At 55.3% G+C, this 20,286-nt stretch overlaps 1 protein-coding gene across 27 annotated transcripts in view; it reads left to right on the top strand.

The window, feature by feature from the left end:
- Positions 1-1,612: 1,612 nt before the first annotated feature.
- The window catches only part of EMID1 (EMI domain containing 1), a 53,138-nt gene continuing 34,464 nt past the window's right edge, over positions 1,613-20,286 (top strand). For all 27 annotated transcript variants that reach the window (XR_013399368.1, XR_013399372.1, XR_013399374.1 and 24 more), the window contains exons 1-3: positions 1,613-1,861; positions 11,115-11,228; positions 11,719-11,822. Coding sequence is in view for 15 of the 27 variants with exons in the window: in XM_077950223.1 (XP_077806349.1) it covers positions 1,761-1,861; positions 11,115-11,228; positions 11,719-11,822 (319 nt within the window). In the remaining 12 variants the exon portion in view is untranslated. The remainder of the gene's footprint in view (positions 1,862-11,114; positions 11,229-11,718; positions 11,823-20,286) is intronic.

Here is a 20,286-nt window from a genome sequence, read left to right as displayed (position 1 = left end):
GTCCCTTGATTGGGGTTTCAGACAGGTCTGGCATCCTCTTGGGGGCATGGCTCCTCAGGAGTGACGAATTATCCAAGGTGTTAAGTCATTGATCTAGCTGTGTCAAAAACAAGGACTAACCAGAGAGGTATGAAGCTGCGTTTCTTGGAGGTCAGAGAGATGGCACAGGAGATGCCCCAAAATTTCATGTGAAAAGGAGGGCAACAGCTCCCCAAGGGGGCAACACTGGCACCATGGTGATGTCATTGGAGGGAGTGGGAGCTCTTGGGGGACCATGTGTAGTAGAGGAGAGGGGGCGACAGGCCATTACCATATCTCAATCCTTCCCACACTTCTGTAAGGAATGTACAACTGTCCTCCCTGCAAAAGAAACACTGAGGCTCCGAGAGGGGCAGGACTTGCCTGAGCTAACTGGAGCAGAAGTAGTAGAGGCAGGGTTTGAAAACAGCTCTCACTACCTGTCCCTTGAGACGGCATCAGCTTTCTCTATGTGGACACACTGGTGATGGATCCCCATCCTGCCTGCCTGCCTATGGTGGCCTATGCTGCCTGCCCCTGGTGAGTCCAGGAGGGGCAATCCAGTGACTGGCAGATCCTTTCTGGGGAGTGTTTCTAGAAGGGACCATGGGTCTGGACAAGCCATAACAGGAAAGAGCCAAGCTGGGCAAGGGCTTCCCCAGCCCAGGCCTAATTACTGTCCATCGATGCAGGCAGAAGGTGGGGTTAGAGACTGTCCTGGGAAATGGGAGTCTGGGTCCTCTCTAACATACCACACAAACATGTACCCCTGCACACACACACTACGCTTACATATACCTTTGTGGGATGCGGAGCCCTTCCCCCAGAAGCCCATCCATGTACCCCAGATGAGGAAACCACACAACACCAATTCTTACCTTGTTACATATGGTGAAATCAAGGCTTTGACCAAAGTGCTGTGGTTAAGAGCTGGTACTCTCCAAAGTCAGGTGATCTGGGTACAAATCCTGGCTCTGCCAAACTCCTGCCATGGTGCTTCAGGTAAATGACAGCGCCTCTCTGTGGCTCAGTTTCTCTACCTGTAAAATGAGAATAAGAACAGACCCTGCATTGATGGGGTCCACCCAGATCTCCTTCTAGGGAGACTGTGAGTGTCTGGGCCTCAGTTTTCTCTTCTGTAAAATGGGAATATTGCACCCAGTTCCAGCAGAGTGGCTTGAAGATTCACTTGAGACAGGATGCGAAGTGGCCGCCGTGAGGTGCCCAGTACACATGGCACGCACTGCTCAGGAAGCTTTCCTTGGAGGGCTGGATCCTGCAAAGGTGTTAAAAAAGGATGAGTCGCTGATATCATTCACTCAGGCGAGGCGGGTTCGGGTCCCGGTTGCGTCAGGGACCGTGGCCCGGGCCTGTTTCCCAGTCTACAACTAGTGGGAGGACACCCCGGAGCTGGCACCCCGCCCCCAAAAGGGCCCCGCGGCGCAGGGTGTGGGGCTCAGGTGGACACCTGGCGGGCCTCCTGGCTGGGGCGCCCGGGCCCCTCCGGGCTCCTTCCGGGTTGGCAGCGACGGCGCAGGGGGCGGGGGGCCTCGCCGAGGGGCCGGGCGAGGCCGGGAGCGAGCGCCCCAGCCCCCGCCCGCCTCCTGCCCGCCCTCCGGCCGCGGCGCTGGGAACCGGGCTCCGCGCGTCCGGGGCGGCTGGCGGCGCGGGCAGGCGGGCGGGGAGGACAGGCTAGGGGCGGCGACAGCGAGGGGCCGCGCGCGGAGGGCGCCTGGTGCAGCATGGGCGGCCCGCGGGCTTGGGCGCTGCTCTGCCTCGGGCTCCTGCTCCCGAGAGGCGGCGCTGCGTGGAGCATCGGGGCAGCCCCGTTCTCCGGACGCAGGTAAGGGCTCCCCGCGCCTATGCACCCCGCTGGCCGGGGGTCCCGGCGCGCACACGTCCCCACCTCCGGGCAGGGCCGGGATCGGGAGAGCGATCCAGTCCCTAGGCTCAGTGCCGGCCCGGGTGAGGGCAGGGTCCGGCTGAGGCTCCGGCGAGTGCGGGGTCCCCTACTCCATGGGTTGGAGCTGCCTGTCTCCCCTACTCCCTCCCTTTCAACCCCGGAGCCGGAGAGGAGGAGGAAGGGGCGCAACGAGGGCGAAGCCCTGGCCCTTCTGTCCCCCTGTCCCTAGGGCCCCTCCCCCTGCACTTGGGAAAGGCCCATGACACCCCGTAGCCGTAGCCGACCCTTCGTGGACCCCCCTCCCCTTTACTCTGTTCCTGTTTTTTGTTTGTTTGTTGTTTGTTTTTGTTTTTGTTTTGTACCCAGGCCATTTATCTCCCTCGGAGGAGGGATTGGGGTGGAGTCTCACAGCCCAGTGGGTCAGTGTGGAGGCTCCCCAGGGACCTGGCATTTTGGGCAGAGAAAAGAGGGAGCACCGTCTTCCTGCTGCTCTCCTAGTGGCTGGGAACTTCCTCCCCGCTGGCCTTTACCGAGGAGCTCCCAGAACCTGACATGTGGGGCCCATTATTGTATATAGTGTCCTCATCAATCCTTCAAGGACTGAATGAGGTAGGGAAAACTGTCCCCATTCAACAGAGAAGCAAACCGAGATCCTAGAGAATTGGCATCATCTTTTAGACTCATGGGCTATTCATTGAAGAGCTGGGTTGCAAATCTGCCTTTCTGTCCTTGATGACAGTATTTGAACCTGCCCTGGCCTCTGTCCTGACTGCAACCCCTGCCAGGGTCCCCTCTTAAAGGCCAGCCGCCGTTGTCCAAGGCAGACAATGTGGAGTAGCCAGGCCTCTCCAGGCCTTTTCATCCCTTTCAAAGGCCTGCACGGCCCCCACCCCCTACGGCCTCAATTCTTTAATTCTTTTCAGAAATTCTCCTTTCCCAGTGGTCAGGGGCCAGCATGCCCCTGCTGGGCTAGCAAGAGCGGTTGACATGGGCAGGGCTGGAGGATGGAGGTGGTTGAAGCATCAGAGGCCAGAAGAGCAGTTGTCTGAGACAGGGGTGGACGTGTGGTGGATGTCACAGCCACCACCTATCGTGTGCAGACCACAGTTAGCCTGAGTCGGCCCCATTACCTGCATTCATCAGCTCCAGAATCTTCCCAGCTGCTTGAAGGTGTGCTTTTTATGATTCTGTTTCTTAGAGGAGGAAGATGAGGCTCAGAGAGGGAACATGACCTGCCCAGAGCATCGATGTGGGCCGCCAGAATCCCAGATGCTAAGAGGAGAAAGACTATTAACTCAGAAATCCCACTGTCAGGCTCAGGATGATGGTAGCACAGCTTAAGGCCCAGACTGCCCTGCAGTCAGTTCAAGACAGGGTTTCCCAGCCTGGGCTCCTCACCTTCCAGGGTCTCCTGAGTGGGAGCAGGATGGTGGCTATAACCAGGTATCTGGTGGTCACTGGAGGCTGTCACTCCATGTGTTGACAGAAGCCCATCACAGTAGCCTGAGCATTCCAAAAGCCCTGTTGGCAATAGTATTGCACCCATTGTACAGATAAGGAGGCTGAGGCCTACAGAGGAAAAGTGGCACCTCAATCCAGACCAGTCAATTTCCAAATCCAGTGGCTTTTTCTATCCAGCAGCCCTCCTGGAAGAGGGAAAGAGATTGTTGGCTTGGGGGCACCAGGAAAGGTTTGTAGTCATGATTAGGAGTTAGGGGCTCCAGGCTTGGACAAAATGGAGACAGAATTCCGTGCTGGTACAGGCTTGATGTGTGACCTCAAGTGGGTCACTTCCTGGCCCTAGGTCTCAGTTTTGCTCTCAGTTTCCTTCTTTCCTCATGGGAAGGGCCAGTACCGGGCCTTACCTGCAGTGGTTCCTGCTATCAGTCATGTCACATGGGGGTAGAGACCTGGAGCTTGAGGAGTCTGTGGCCTACCAGGACCTCCACTTGTGGCCCCATCCCCGCGTTGCTGGAGACAGCATGGGGATGTCATGCCCTGTCAGCCATCCTGCCACCCACACCCCGGCACCCCAGGCACCCCTTGGCAGCCAAGGGACCAGAGGCAGAAAAGAGGCTTTGTCCTGGGGAGGGGTTGGCCTGGGAAGGCATCCAGGGGACCGCCCCCAGCCCCAGGAATGTGGTGACACTTGGAGACCCCCGGAACCGGGGTGCCCAAGGGCTATGCAGAGCTGCCTTGGCTTGCCTCTGCTCCTGGAGCTGCTTCCTGCCATGCTGAGGTCCTTCCAAGCCTGGAGCCCGCGTCCTTTAACCACTTATCTCAGCATTTCGGCTGAGGATTCAAGCTTTCACCAGCCCAGACCTCTCGCCCCTGCAGTGCCGGCCTCCTTTAGGCAAATCCTAGGATCAGGGAGAATGGAGGGCTCTAAAATGGAAGGGATCTGCCCCAGCCTCTCTCTAGGGGGCTCCAATCCCAGCTGATGCCCACAGGAGTAACCCGGGTAGGTGCTTTCTCTTGGAGCCTCAGTTTCCCCCTCTGTAAAATGTAGAACCTGATAATCCCTATTCCAAGGGGAAGACCTTGTGAAGAAGGTACTGTGCTGGTGTCCCCAAGCCCCAGGGAAGCCCCTGGACCACAGCTGCTGGGTGTGGCGCCCATGTGTGGGCCTGAGCCCCTCAGTCCAGGAACAGGAATGAACAATAGCTGTTAGTGCTGTGCTAAGGGTTTTGAGTGAAGCTTACCCCACTGGAGGAAATTCTGCTGTCCCCATTTGCAGATGGACAAAATGAGGTCCAGAAAGGGTCAGGGCCTTGTCCAAGGTCACCAACTTAGGAAGCAGTAGAGCCAGGGCTGGAACTTCGCCCCCACTGTGGGGCTCTGGCTCTCATCACAGCACCCCCACCCACCTGGTCCTTTCTTTCTTCTCTTTTTCATCACGGCCCTTGGCCCCAGGCCCGCTTGGCTGCCTCCTGCAATTAGCCCCTATCACTGTTCCGGATCGCAGCCCTGGGCCCTACGTAGACAAAGTCCCCTGGGCCCCTCGTGGCAGGGGGTGGAGTGTGGGTGTAGGTGGGGGGCCCTTGTGGGGTGGCTGGTGCCAGGCTGAGCTGGTCTGGCCTGTTTCTCCCCTCCTGGGGGCCTCTGGGGACCTGGAGGTGCTGAGTGGACAGAAGTGGTGGGCCCAGGAGGGAAGTGCCACCTCTTCCCAGCCCCTGCCCTCACCCACCCCACTGCCCAGCCTCATCCAGCTCTTGGGCAGCTTATCAATGACGACACCCCAGGGAAGGAAGCCCCCAGGGGCTGCAGGAATGGAGCACATGGGGATGGGTCACTTCATCTGTGGAACCCATCTTGGGTCCCGACTGTTCTGCCCAGAGCTGCTGCCTATTCTCCATCATTCAGTCATTCAACAAACATCACTGAGCGTCCTCAGGCTGAGCCCTACACAAACTTGGTCCCAGCTCATGCCCTCCTCCAGCACCTTCGTGAGTAAAGCCCAGGGCTATTGTGAGTGGCTAATGGGTGATGGCCAACCCCTGTGTGGGCCTGAGGGCTGAGACCCAAAGGATGAATAAGAATTTGCTGGGGCAAGAGGGAAGGGTTTTCCAGGCAGAGGGACCTTCATATGCTAAGATCAGAGATGGGAGAAGGGGCTGCATGAGTGTGCATGAGAGGCTAACAGAATAAAAAGTGAAGGACAGGCCGGGCGAGGTGTCTCACGCCCGTAATCCCAGCACTTCGGGAGGCCGAGGCAGGCGGATCACCTGAAGTCAGGAGTTTGAGACCAGCCTGGCCAATATGGCGAAACTCCGTCTCTACTAAAAATGCAAAAATTAGCCGGGCGTGGTGGCAAGTGCCTATAATCCCAGCTACTTGGGAGGCTGAGGCAGGATAATTACTTGAACCTGGAAGGTGGTGGTTGCAGTAAGCCGAGATTGTGCCACTTCACTCGAGCCTGGGCGACAGAGCGAGACTCCATCTAAAAAAAAAAAAAAAAGTGAAAACGGTGCTTGCAGGGCTATAGGGAGTCATGGTGGGCTGCGAACCCCACAGTGGGTGTTGGCAACCTTAGGTCTGCACTTTAGAAAGAGCCTCCTGCTACCTCTGGAAGGTGGATAGGGGAGCAGGAGGGTGGCAGGGCCAGGCTAGGACCCTGTGGAGGAGCTCAGGCTGATGCTAGGAGTCCTGGGGCTGGGGTCCTCAAGCTGGGGGATGGAGTGGTTATTAGTGATCCCCAGGTGGAGGGGGCAAGGGGCTGAACTTGAACTCCACCTGGCATGAGTGTCCTCTCCTGTCCAAAAGGTCTGGCTAGCCGGCCACCAGCTCCATGTCTCCTAAAGAGAGGATTCAAGCACAGTCCAGATTGTGGCAACCAGGCAGGGACCTACATGGTTATTTTTTTTTATTTTTATTTTTTTTGAGATGGAGTCTCACTCCTGTTGCCCAGGCTGGAGTGCAATGGCACGATCTCGGCTCACTGCAACCTCTGCCTCCTGGGTTCAAGCGATTCTCCTGCCTCGGCCTCCCGAGTAGCTGGGATTACAGGCATGAGCCACAACGCCTGACTAATTTTGTATTTTTAGTAGAGACGGGGTTTCTCCATGTTGGTCAGGCTGGTCTCAAACTCCCGACCTCAGGTGATCCGCCAGCCTCAGCCTCCCAAAGTGTTGGGATTACACGCCTGAGCCACTACACCCAGCCAAGATTTTTTTTTAAGAGACGATGTGTCACTCTATTGCCCAGGCTGTAGTGCAGTGGCATGATTATAGCTCATTGCAACCTCAAACTCCTGAGCTGAAGCGATCCTCTCACCTCAGCCTCCAAAGTAGCTGTGACTGCACTCACGCACCAATGGTGGAGATTTTTATTAAGGAAGCAGGAAAAATATTGTTTTTTTTTTTTTCTCTAGCTACCCCCTGGTAAAAAGAAGGACAGCTCTGGCTATTGTGGACCATCACAGGCCCACCTCTCCCGGCCTAGTCTGGGGACAGGGCATGTGAGGGCTGTTGTCCACGTGTGTGTGTGAGGGCAGATGGCTCTGTGCGTGCCTGTATAGATATGTGTGGTAAGATGGCCAACAGTGCCCTGCTGGGCCTGCCTTCACCTGTTTGTGTACATGTGAGAGGAGTGTATGTATGTGTGTACACGTGTGCCCACATGTGCACTGCAGGGCCCTGTGTGGACATGTCCAGAGATCACAACTTCAGCCTATCTGCGTCCATGTGAGACGGCATGCGTGTGTGTGTGTGCATGTGCGGGTGTGTCAGTGTGTGCGCAAATGTGAATGCATTTGCAGGGAGGAGATTTGACTGTGACTGTGTGCCCTTCTGGGCCTGCTTTGGTCTGTCTGTGTCCGTGTGACAGAGCCGATGAGTGTGTGTGTGTGTGAATGTATGAGGGCACAGAGCCCTGTATCTGCAGGTGTGGATTTGTGTGCAGGGAGGACGGTCATTTCTGTGATTAAGTGTCCTGCTGGATTTGCCTTAGCCTGTCTGTGTGCGTTTGTGTGCGGGTATGTAGCTGTGTGTTTATGTGGATCTGTGTGTGCACATGAAGGCCCGTGTGTCCATGCATTGTGTGTACATATGCCTATGTGTGTCTGTGTGCACGTGCTCACTGCAGTGCGTATTTGCCCTATGTGCACATGTGTGTGCGTGTATGTATCTGTGTTTGTGTGGATCTGTGTGCGTGTGCATGAGCGTGCGTGTGTCCATGCATTGTGTGTACATATGCCTATGTGTGTCTGTGTGCATGTGCTCACTGCAGTGCGTATTTGCCCTATGTGCACATGTGTGTGCATGTATGTATCTGTGTTTGTGTGGATCTGTGTGCGTGTGCATGAGCGTGCGTGTGTCCATGCATTGTGTGTACATATGCCTATGTGTGTCTGTGTGCACGTGCTCATTGCAATGCATATTTGCCCCTGTGTGCCTGTGAGTTCATGTGTGTGCGTGCATTTGTGTGCGCAGGTACTGTGTGCTTGCGATTGTCTGCTCACTGGCATAGTGCATTCATTCTGTGTCCAGGGGCCCTTTCCTGTCTCCAGAGCTTCCGAGTGTCCTCTGCCCAGATTGTCCTCTTCTTCCCTCCCTCTTTCACTCGTGAAGCACCTGGGCCAGCCTAGTGAGTGTCACATAGGCTCCAAGGAGCCTCTGAATCCCCTTAACCTATACACCAAGTTTTATGCATATTTCTGGAGAGGAGCCACGATTCATAGCAATTTTCTAAAGGGGCTTTTGCCCCCCCTCCATATTCAACCCTAACAGGTTCAAAACCACAGCTCTGGTTTTTTTGTTTGTTGGTTGGTTTTCTGTTTTGAGACAGAGTCTCACTCTGCCATCCAGGCTGGAGTGCAGTGGTGCCATCTGGGCTTACTGCAACCTCTGTCTCCCGGGTTCAAACGATTCTCCTGCTTCAGCCTCCTAAGTAGCTGAGATTACAGGTGCACATTACGACGCCCAGCTAACTTTTGTATTTTTAGTAGAGACGGGGTTTTGCCATGTTGCCTAGGCTGGTCTTGAACTCCTGATCTTCAGGTGATCCACCTGCCTTGGCCTGCCAAAGTGCTGGGATTACAGGCATGAGCCACTGCGCCCGACCTTTTTTTTAGTTGTAAAAAATTTTTTTTATAGAGATGGGGTTCTCACCATGTTGCCCAGGCTGGTCTTGAACTCTTGGCCTGAAGCGATCCTCCTTGCCTTAGCCTCCAAAAGGGCTGAAATCTTCACCTACTCATTAGGAGAAACACTTGTAGCCTGGGGTTGAGAGTGCGAGCTCTGGAGCCAGAGGGACTTGAGTTCCAACCCTGACTGTGTTGCCCATCGTGGGTTCCTGGGGCAAGTCCTAGACCCCAGGGTCTCAGTCTTCCCATCTGTATAGTGGCTGGGTTTTTTTTGTTTGTTTGTTTTGAGACAGAGTCTCGCTCTGTTGCCCAGGCTGGAATGCAATGGTACGATCTCAGCTTACTGCCACCTCCGCCTCCCAGATTCAAGCAATTCTCCTGCCTCAGCCTCCTGAGTAGCTGGGATTACAGGCGCCCACCACCACACCCGGCTAATTTTTTATATTTTTAGTAGAGACAGGGTTTCACCATATTGCCCAGGCTGGTCAAACTCCTAACCTCAGGTGATCCACCCATCTCGGCCTGCCAAAGTGGTGGGATTACAGGCATGAGCCACCGTGTCCGACCTAAAGTGGCTTTTTAATAGAGTATGAGAATCAACTGAGCTAACACGTAGAAGTCTCTGGGCACAGCTCCTGGCGTGCAGCAAGCATGATAAACATAGCTATGGTTTGTGTAGGAGACAGAGCAGATGGAAAGCCCTCCTTGCTCCCAGAGGTGGCAGTTTGAGAAAAGAGCATCATCTTTTTCTCACTTTGTATGCACATATCTGTACATGTGCCCGCATGTATAAATAGTCGACTTTCTGTCTCTCTCTTAATGTAATAGAAATGCAATCACTGTATATCCATTGGTCTTTGCTTTTTTTCTCCCTGTAACCAGGGGTGATAACTGGGTCTCAGGTCAGCACGTGGAGACCTCGGGCTTTGTTACAGCATCTGGTTTCCCGTGTCTGGTGGCTCCATAGCTGTTTAGGCTGTTCCCAGTTTTGTGCCATTTCTGTTGGTGCCACAGCAGGCACCTGTCACGTCTGCATGGGATGGCTGGCCGAGGGCTCTGTGGAGCTTCTCCTGCTTCATGGGCCAAACCGAACCATCCCTTCTCCCAGCCCACCTCCAGGGCTGTACCTAGGTTGTTTCCTCTTCCGGCACTGATTCTGGTGTGGCACAGACAGATGAAGGGAATTCCACAGGGCCCTAAATTGAGTTAGTTGCCTGGTCCTGGCCCAGGAGTTTCTCCTTCTGGTGGTCTGGGGTGGGGGCAGGGCTGCAGCAAGCCGGGACCGCACTATGCTTGGCATGGGAATCTCTGTGATGGCTGGGACATTCCAGGTGCTCAGCAGCCCTCAGCCCTGCACAGGGTCACAGGCCCTGTGCTTTTCACAGGGGCTGGAGAAGGAGGGAAGGTTTCAGGTGACCCTTCTCAGCCTGGGTCCCCCACCCCTCCCAGACTTTCTTCCTGCCCTCAAGCCTGGGGTCAGCAGGTTCCCAGGCCAGGGTCTTCACAGAGCCACAGACCGTGGCTCAAGGAGATGAGGAGACGGAAGCTGAGACTCTGGGATGGAGTCAGAGGCTGGGCTAGGCCATCCATGTTGCTGGGCTCAAATCTGGCTCCTCTATGCACCAGCTGTGACATGAGCAGTTGTCTTCACCTCCCCAAGCCTCAGTTTCCCCTCTGTAAAAATAGGGTGGGGGTACCTTCCTACCTTCTTCCCTCACCATTAGAAGATAGTGTGAATACCCTTAGCATACAGTAAGTGCTCAATATGTGCAGTGCATTCTGATTATTAGTTGGTATTTGGAGAAGTCAGTCCTCTGGGCTTGGGGCATTGATTACACAACCGAGCCGTCCCACAGAGGGGACATGGGGATGAGTGAGACAGGGCCTCTCCTCTTGCATGCTGGCGGAGTGGGCAGGCACGAATTGGCGGCTTAATTCAGCGTGACAGGTGTGCAGATGCTGCGGGAGCCAGGGCAGGGCACCACTGGAATTGCTCAGGGCAGGGTGGAAATGGGAAGGGATGGAAGGAATAGGCCATGTCACATCTGGGCTTTGAAGGTAGGAAGTGCCACAGGGAGAAGCAGGCAGAGGGCCCAGCACCAGCAAAGGCCTGTGGCAGGTGTGGGCACAGGAAATCCTGAGGGCTGGGGAGTTGGGTAGGCAAGGCAAGGATGTAGGCAGGTTTCCATTCTGTGACATTCCCTCTAGGGAGGGACCGAGGAGCAGATGGAGAGGCCACTCTCTGCAGTTGTCCAGGCAAGAGCCAGGCAGTGATAGTGGCCTGGATGGGTCAAAGTTGGAGAGGAGAGAAGCTGGGGAAGGAGAGCTCAGGGGAAGATGGCCCACTTCCATCTTTCCCCTGCCATTCATTCCTCAAGACCTACCAGGAGTGCTCAGCACGGCCCCACCCCCAGGGCCATGACATCCACCCCTCAGCCACAGAGACTCCCACCAGCCATTTGGGCCCAAATGACTTTGCAACTCAGGGGGTCTCTGCCTGGGGATTCAGGGCTCTTGAAGAGAACACGGACATCCTCACCCATCCTCCCAGAGTCCCCGGCAGGGGACCCTGCATGGTACCTGAGTATCCTCTCTTTGGGTCTGTTTCAGGAACTGGTGCTCCTATGTGGTGACCCGCACCATCTCATGCCATGTGCAGAATGGCACCTACCTTCAGCGAGTGCTGCAGAACTGCCCCTGGCCCATGAGCTGTCCGGGGAGCAGGTAAATGAGGTGGAGAAGGAGCTGATGGCATTCTAGGTGGAGGCACAGTTTGGGCAAAGGCCTGGTCGGGGGACTCCATGGGGAGTGTAGGGGAAGACTGGACCCCAGGGTGGGTGGAGCAAAGGTAGCATCAGCTGACACCATTCTCAGCCTATCCCCTGTGCTGTTGAAGCACGCTGGAGGGCTTCCTGGGGGAGGGATACACCATTGCTTGCATTCCTTTACTCAGTGAGTATTCACTGCTGGGCTCAGGCCAGCCCAACCTGCAGGGTCTTCCTGTCCAGCTGGTATCCAATCTCTGATCCCTGTGGCAAGGTGGTGGGGGAATGGAAGGGCTGAATCCCAAAATGCAGGAGGAGAGAGCCTCCAAAGGGAGCTGGAGGCAGCAGAGGATCCTGGGGGTTCTGGGTTTGTTCCCATGGGTATTCAGGGCAGTGGGAGAGGTCGTGGAGGACCCTGTCTCAGCTGGGCCACCTGGGGACTCTTTCAGCTACAGAACTGTGGTGAGACCCACATACAAGGTGATGTACAAGACAGTGACTGCCCGTGAGTGGAGGTGCTGCCCTGGGCACTCGGGAATGAGCTGCGAGGAAGGTAGGACTGCCCGGCTGGCTCCCAGAGCCCCGCGACAGCAGGCCAGGTGCCTCCCTGCAGGTGCATGGAGCCGTGAACTGTTAGAGAGTCATGCACAGTACCGTGCCTGCTGGGGCTAGCTGCACAGAGCCCGGCTCAAACACAGTCAGTGCTTGGTGTCCACCACTGCCCCCCATGGTGACCGCTTGCCTCTTGGGAGACTCTCAGGACCCCCAGAAGAATTTTATACATGCTGCATAGCTCACATTTTAAGTCATGCCATCCTAAGTCTTTCCTCCACACTCGGGGAAAGCCCATCCAGACATTTCCGTGTGACACGGTAACAGACATTACAGGGAAGCAGAGAACCATTTTAGTCAGTTCATGGGTCAGAGAGGTAAGAATGGTTTTACCTATCCTGCAGATGAGGAAACTGAGCTCAGGTAGGGGAGGGGCACACACCTCTGTCTGTCTGCCAGGCTGTAGTCTCCACCCGCTCCCCAGGCTCCAGGGATGCGAGGGCTTGGCTGGGCCCCTTGTGTGCGGAGCATGTTCCAGGCTCAAGGACTTCTCTCACTCCACCTGCCTTCACTGTGTGTACCTCTGAGTGGCTCGGGGCTGAGCACCCTGCAGGGGCACAGAGGAGGCAGCCTGGGCCTCCCAGGAACCTGGCCACACTCTCCCCTGCAGAACCCTCTCCTCTCCTCCAGGCACCTGCCCCACTGCTGAGCAGCCCAGACCCCTCCCACCCTCACTGCCTGGCTGAACCCATGAGCAGCAGATTATTGAACACCAAGAGCTGTGTTTTCAAGCATGGCGCTAAAGAGGATGGGCTGGCCCAGAATCATCCTGAGAACCAGGCTCAGAGACAGCTCAAGGGACAGAAGCATTCACGGCCCCCAAAGCAGCACATGAACGAGAACGTCAGTCTCAGGACGTACCCCAATTCCAGAAACACAAATGTGCGAAAATGTAGCCTCTGACTCGAAGGAACATGGTGCTTTCAGAAGCCATAGCTCACAGGTGTGTCTTGGGAGATTTGCGCACTTCACCTCCTGGGGACCCTCAACAGCCCAGTTCACAGATAGGGTGACTGAGGTCCAGTGAGGTGGAGTGGAGTGCCCAGAGGCACACAGCCATGAGGATGGTGTTCAAAACTCACCACGCAGTGGGGAGAGGTCTGGCAGGTTCTGACATGGGGTAGAGGAGTACCCAGTGAAGTCGAGGAGAAACCAAGTGGCTAGAGGGTGTGCCAAGACACCCCATGCCAAACACCCCTGCAGAGAGGCAGCCACAGGGCCGATGTGGGAAGCTGGAGCGGTGGACAGACGTTTGAAGGGGAGCCAGGAATAGCACCCTCTTGTCGCTGGTGGGAGGGAGAGGGGAAGGCAGGTGGGGCCGAGGGGCAGGAGGGCCAGCCAGGAGGGGCGGCTGCCAAGGAGATCACAGAGGAGCCGTGGAGGGGAGGGCCGAATCCCCGGGGCATGGGGGCCGCCTGGGCCCAGGCAGGGCCTCCCCAGACAAAGGCCATTCTGTCCCTGGCTCCCCTCCCAAGGGCAGACCTTCCTGGTCTCTGGGGCTTTCAAGGAGCAGGTGAGGGAGAGGACAGGTGGGGACAGCACCCATGCCCTTGAATCTAGCTGCTGGAGGCCGTGACTCCAGGAGCTAGGCCAAGGGCTGGGGTTTCTGCTGATGCTAAGGCAGGGGCATGAGCCAGGCAATGGAGCCAGGCCAGCTCCCTCTGTGGGGCCTTCAGGTCCCAGCGTGGGTATGGGATACCTGAGGCTTCCTGGGCCGGGCCAGCTTTGCCAGCTTTGCCGCACACCAGCTGCATGGCCTTGGGCCGGGGACTTCCCGTGCCTTGTGCAAGTCATTGTGCAAGGGCCCTGGGCTTGGGGGTGCTGCACTCCAGGAGGCATTCTTCTTCTGCCCACTCGGAGGGAAAGGCACCATCACTAAAAGGCACCAAGCTGCTGTGTGTGCCCGCAGCAGCCCAGGCTCCCCCACATTCAGCCTCAGTGTCCTCACCTGGGAAGTGGTCAGGATGATAACAGTCTGCCTCCCTGGGTATTGCTGGGATGAAATGTTGGAGACTGTGGAGGAAAGGGAGGTGGGTGAGTGGATGCTTCCACTATTCCAGAAAACTCTGCTGGGGTCCTGGGAATGGGGAGCAGGGAGGCACAGGGACATTGCCAGGGGACCCTGGTCTCTGCCCTTCCTCCCACAGTTGAGTTCAGGCTGGGCTCCCCGGCTGCTTCTCGTGCTGGTGCCCACTCTTGTCACCTGCCTAGCGCTGTCTCTTGACCCTGGAGCCATAGAGGTGCATCACAAGGGCCAACAGGGCCCAGGGCAGCCTGCAGTGGGCCAAAGGAGGAGAGGGAACACTTGCCATTCCGGAATCCAGCCCTAAATCAGCTGCACTCTGCTGTGTGACTTGGGGCAAGTCCCTTCTCCTCTCTGAACTTTGGCTTTATCTGGAAGTCACCCAGCATGAAGAAGTAGCACTCATGATTGGCTCATGGTAGATGCTCCACAAATGTCTTGGGCTCCCGTCCTGCGCCCCCACCACCCACCCCATGCTGAGGATTCCATGGCCTCCTGCCTCTGAGACCCCACTTCACAGTCAAGAAACGGACCTTGAGTCTCTGTGAGGCTGGTGGGCTCTAGTGAAGGACTTCACAGCGCTGGGCCCTGGTTTTCTGCAGAATGGGGATGTTCACTTTGTGACAAATGAGGATTGTCTCATTTGATGTCCATGGCAACCTGTGGAGAAGGGGCTAGAATGGGCTCCATTTTACAGATGGAGAAACTGAGGCTCAGAGAGGTGATGGGACTGGCCCGAGGTTACTCAGCAGGTGAGAGCCAGGATCGGGACCTGTCTGAGCAAGCTTCTGTGCCCCCAGGCCTCAGGAGGTGGGGCTGGCGGAGGCTATCACCTGGCCCCCTTTCATCAGAAACAATAGGGCTTATCAGAAACAATGGGTGAGGAAGAACCAAGGCCAGAATGCACCAAGTGGGCCAGGCAGGGGTGGGCGCAATGCCAGGGCCATGTCAGGAGGGTGGGCTGAGCCCCACAATCAGCTTTTCTGGGCCTGGGCCTGACCCCCTGAGTACCTGGGCTGGTGGACTCTGCTGACAGTGGGGCTGCTGCAGTAACCCCCATGACACCCTGCCTCTTGAGGCTTCCTGCAGACAGATCAGCCCCACTGTCCAGATGATGAAAGTGAAGCTCAGAGAGGGTGTGGGTCTCACATAAGGTCACACAGCAAACAAGTATTGTGGCCAGGTTTTTCCCCAGGGTGCCGACCTGAGTTCTGTGGCATCCCCCTGCCCCAGACCCTCCTGCAATAATCAGGACAAGGGGAAGGAAAGCTGCTCCGTGCTGGGCGCTGCAAGGCATACCCCCCCCCACCCCCGCCACAGGAGCCATCACATCATGGTACAGAAGGCCCAGATGCAGAAACTGAGGCTCAGAGAGGGGAATGCCTTGTCCAGGGGAGCAGTCTGTGAGCTGAGGAGCCGGGCTCAAACCTGGTCAGTCTGACTGCAGCCAGGGGTCTTTCCCCTGCAAAGTGCTGGCTGAGGATGTCCCTGGGAGCCTGTTCAGAAAGCTGGGATGCTGTGAGGCTGGCGGAAGCCAGTCTCAGCCCCAGCTCCTCCCAGATAGAAAGATAGAGAGGCTGGGGCTCCCTCCCCTCCCCTCCCTATGGACCCCATGGAGCTGGACTGCCTCTGCTTCCCCCTCATAGGTCCCATTGTCCCCAGCATACATATTTTTTCCCCATCCATGGTTATTCACAGCCCTGTCTCCCAGGAAGAGGAGCCAGAGAGGGGACACTTGCCAGAGGTTGACAACAAAATAGCCTAAAAATGGGCCAGGCACGGTGGCTCACACCTGTAATCTGAGCACTTTGGGAGGCCAAGGCAGGAGGACTGCTTGAGGCCAGGAATTCAAGACTAGTCTGGGCAACATAGCAAGACCCTATCTAAAAAAAAAGTTTAAAAATTAGCTGGGCATGGTGGTGCACACCTGTAGTCCTGGCTACTCAGGAGGCTGAGACAGGAGGATTGCTTGAGCCCAGGAGTTCAGGTCTGCAGTGAGCTGTGATCCTGCCACTGCACTCCAGCTTAGGTGACAGAGCAAGATCCTGCCTCTAAATATAAAATTTTAAAATAGCCTACAAACAGACTGAGGTTCTAGCCCAGGCCCTTCCTGGGCTCCTTGGTCTCTTCTACCATCCAGGGCTGGGCACGCTCCACACTCATCTCTTTCATCGTAACCAGGCTCCAGGTATGGTGCTAAGTCTGAACTTTACTTTGCAGATTCAGAATCCAAGGGCTAACCACTGCAAATCCACCCACATCCACCACCCAGCCACCCCCACTCCTGGGAGTCCCGGCAACCCCCACCTCCTGCCAGCCCATCCTGCATGCCCAGCCAACTGTGTGGCTGCCTCCTCCACTCTCTCAGCCCCTGCCTGGATCCCCTGAACCTCACCCTCCCTCTGTTTGAACCCCCTGCCGACACCGGCTTTGTCTCTCATACATGGCCTTGGCAGTGGCTGGCAAGTCACTGCTCTGCCTGCAGCCCTCTGGGTGCTCCCACCTGGCTAGGTTGACCCGCATCCTGCCACCGTTACTCCCACATCCCCAGTGCCTGGCATGGGCCACGTATAAAGTGAGTGCACAGGAATTGAATAGGACCTTTGCCTGTCCTGAAGAGGTGGCCAGGCCGGACATAGACTAAGCCTTTTCGGAGGTTCCTGATTGAGCTGGAGGGTTCTTGGAGCTCCCAGCCCCAGCTCTGACCCTAACCCCTGGCTCTGGCCACCAGAAGCAAATATTTACATTTGCAAAGTAAATTCCTTGCAGGAGACCTGGGCTGGGGCTGGGAAGGCTGCCTCCCTATGGCCTGTGGTTGCTAAACCGAGCAGAGCAGATCTGGGGGGTCGGTTGTGAATGAGGAAGCCGTTCCTTTGGCTTCTCTCCAAGGAGAGAAAGTCATGAAGGTGGATCCCAGGGACACCCCCAGATTTTCATACCCCTAATCCCCAACTTTTCACATCCCTAATCCCCAATTTAGGGCAAGATTGGAATCCCAGACCCCCTTGTCCCACTGCAAGGACAGAGCGGAAGCCTCTCCTCTCTGGGCCTCAGTGTCCTATATCGTGAGGTGTCGTGAGGGTCCCGAGAAGGGACACAAAGCTTCTTAGCTCAGGCCTGGCACTGGGCAGAGGGAAGAAGAGCTGCTTATGGGGCCCAGGGCTAGAAACTACAGACAGCGCTGACCATGTGGAGGTCAAGATGTGGAGGTCAAGACAGGGAGTGATGAGCTTCGAGGGGGCTTTGACACTGGTAGGCGCACTGGCCTGTTTGGGAAGGCTTCCTGGAGGAGGTGACATGGGTGCAGCAGCTGTAGAGATTAGGAGAGGGCATGGGGTAGGAACGTGCATGTGTGTGTGTATATGTATGTGTATAGGGCATGTGAGGACCTCCCAGATGGTGGGAAGTGGCCCACAGTCAGGTTCCCAAAGTGGAGCTGGGGTTTGTGGTCCTGGGACCAGCCTTCAGAGCCTCCCTGGGAGGACAAGGTTGAGGCTAGGGAGGAGCCCTTCAGTAAGGACCACCAGGCTGAGATGAGGAGGGTCTCAGCTCACAGGCGCCTGTTTCAGGGCCTTTGACCAAACACCCATGGGAGGGATATGACATTTGTTTTGTTTTGTTTTGTTTTGTTTTGTTTAGAAGGAGTCTCGCTCTGTCGCCCAGGCTGGAGTGCAGTGGCGCAATCTGGGCTCACTGCAAGCTCCGCCTCCCGGGTTCACACCATTCTCCTGCCTCAGCTTGCTGAGTAGCTGGGACTTCAGGCGTCAGCCACCAGGCCCGGCTAATTTTTTGTATTTTTAGTAGAGACGGGGTTTCACTGTGTTAGCCAGGAGGGTCTCGATCTCCTGACCTCTTGATCTGCCCACCTTGGCCTCTCAAAGTGCTGGGATTACAGGCATGAACCACCACGCCTGGCCGGGATATGACATTTTTGTCCAACGACAGATCTCCCCACAATCTGTGGCTTCTTCCTTACTGGAATTTTGTGTGCTACAGGGTCATTTTACAACCTGCTACATCCCTTAAAATGTTTCTGTCCATTTCTCAGAATTTTGGGGGAGTTTTTGGATAACTTTTTGTGAATCTTGAATCCAAACCCAAAATTTTCTGGTCTTTTGAACAGTTTTGTTATTTCTTTAAACTCTCTTCTTTTTTTAATTTAAATTTGCAATTACTTTGAGCATTTGATGTCTGTGCTGCTGTCAGACCACATTTTTATTTGTTTTTCTCATTCTTTCTGGCCCCTGGAGAAACATCGAAAACAAACTGGTTGAAAAAGAATTTCCAACCACCAGTTTACAGATTAATAACTCAGGGACACTCTAGTATGACATTAAAACATTTATGCTGATTTTATTTTTTTTTAGATAGGGTCTCACTCTTTCAGTGTGGTACGATCACAGCTCACTGCAACCTTGACCTTCCAAGTTCAAGCTATCCTCCCGTATCAGTCTCCCAAGCAGCTGGGACTACAGGCATGCGCCACCATACCCAGCTAATTTTTAAATTTTTTGTGGAGACAGGGTTTTGCCATATTACCCAGGCTGGTCTCAAATTCCTGGGCTCAAGCAATCTGCCCACTTCAGCCTCCCAAAGTGCTGGGATTACAGGTGTGAGCCCCTGCACCTGGCCCATTTATGCTGACTTTTTTTTTTTTTTTTTTTTTTTTTTTTTGAGGAGTCTTACTTTGTCGCCCAGGCTGGAGTACAGTGGTGCATTTTCAGCTCACTGCAACCTCCGCTCCCAGGTTCAAGCGATTCTCCTGCCTCAACCTTCCAAGTAGCTGGGATTACAGGCACACACCACCACCCCCAGCTAATTTTTGTATTTTTAATAGAGACAGGGTTCCGCCATGTTGGCCAGGCTGGTCTCGAACTCCTGACCTCAGGTCATCCACCTGCCTCGGCTTCCCAAAGTGCTGGGATTACAGGCGTGAGCCACTGTGCCCGGCCTATGTTGACGTTCAAGACAGTTGTGTCTGCCTTATATTTGGTTTGCTTGATCGAAATTTATTTTCAGTTGGTGATTCATGTATTCATCAACAAAAGTTTTATAAATGGCCGGTCTCGGTGGCTCACGCCTATAATCCCAGCACTTTGGGAGGCCGAGGCAGGTGGATCACTAGGCCAGGAGATGGAGACCATCCTGGCTAATATGGTGAAATTCTGTCTCTACTAAAAATACCAAAAATTAGCTGGGCATGGTGGCACGCTCCGGTTGTCCCAGCTACTCCGGAGGCTGAAGCAGGAGAATCACTTGAACCTGGGAGGTGGAGGTTGTAGTGAGCCAAGATTGCACCACTGTACTCCAGCCTGGGTGACAGAGTGAGACTCCGTCTTAAAACAAAAAAAAAAAAGTTTTATACATGAAGCCCATGAGATCCTACTGGGTGATGGGCACTTTTGTAGGCCGAGCACAAGACAGACAAGGTCCCTGCCCTAGTGGGGCTGATGTTCCAGCCAGGAGGCCAGAGGACAGGCAGTGGCCTGGGAAACTGGAACACGCTAGAAGGTAGATAATGCAATGGAAAAAAAGAAAAAAGAAAACAACAGCAGAATAGAGAGGAGGGCAGAAGCGGATGGGGAGAGCAGCTGAAGCTTCATCACAGAGGAAACTCAAACATCCCCACGTTGCAAGAGATGGCCGCTTCTTTTGGTCAACTTCCCGAAAAGAGTACTAAAATGACATCACGTCTCTACCTGGAAGCAGAAAGAATGAAGAGCGCTTGGTGAGGCCGTTTTTCTCAGGCACCAGCACTCCTGCTGAACATTGAGCCTCCCTGCCGGGTGCCCCTGCACCTCCACCAACCAAAAAAAGAAATCTGGCCCTGGAATCAGGCCGACCTGTGTTCAAATCCAGGCTTGGGACCATCCCGCAGACAACCGATGGCGAGTCGCCTCTCTTCTCTGCCTCATTTCTTCCAAGTGAGGAAGTGGAGTTGAGTGTCATTTACTCATCCACCTCTATCTGAGCACGGGCAACAGAGAAGAGGTAGCACAGAGCTGCCCTGTGCCTCAGTTTCCCCACCTGGAAAGTGGAGGTGGTACTAGCACACACTCACAGTTAAGACTATGTATGTGAAGTGCTTAGAAGGTGCCAGGCACAGGGTACATGCTAAACAAGAGTTGTCTGTTCTGATTATCACCTTCCTTGTAGGATTGAGCCAAGCTATACAAGGTCCTTCACATGGGCATGGTTCACAGTGATGTCTCCCCTCCCCAGGGAGTCCCCAGTGCCGGCCCCAGTCCTGGGCTGGCAACCCATCTTCCTCCATCCTGGGTGAGATTAGCCCCCTGTGCCTGGGCAGGTCACAGGCCCTTGAGGAGGGTGTGCTGGGGATGCAGGCTCAGCACGAGTGGAGGCCCCACAGTGGGACCCAGAG

Source organism: Macaca mulatta, chromosome 10, assembly GCF_049350105.2.
Source record: "Macaca mulatta isolate MMU2019108-1 chromosome 10, T2T-MMU8v2.0, whole genome shotgun sequence".
NCBI lineage: Eukaryota > Metazoa > Chordata > Mammalia > Primates > Cercopithecidae > Macaca > Macaca mulatta.
This window is presented reverse-complemented; position numbering and strand designations above follow the sequence as displayed.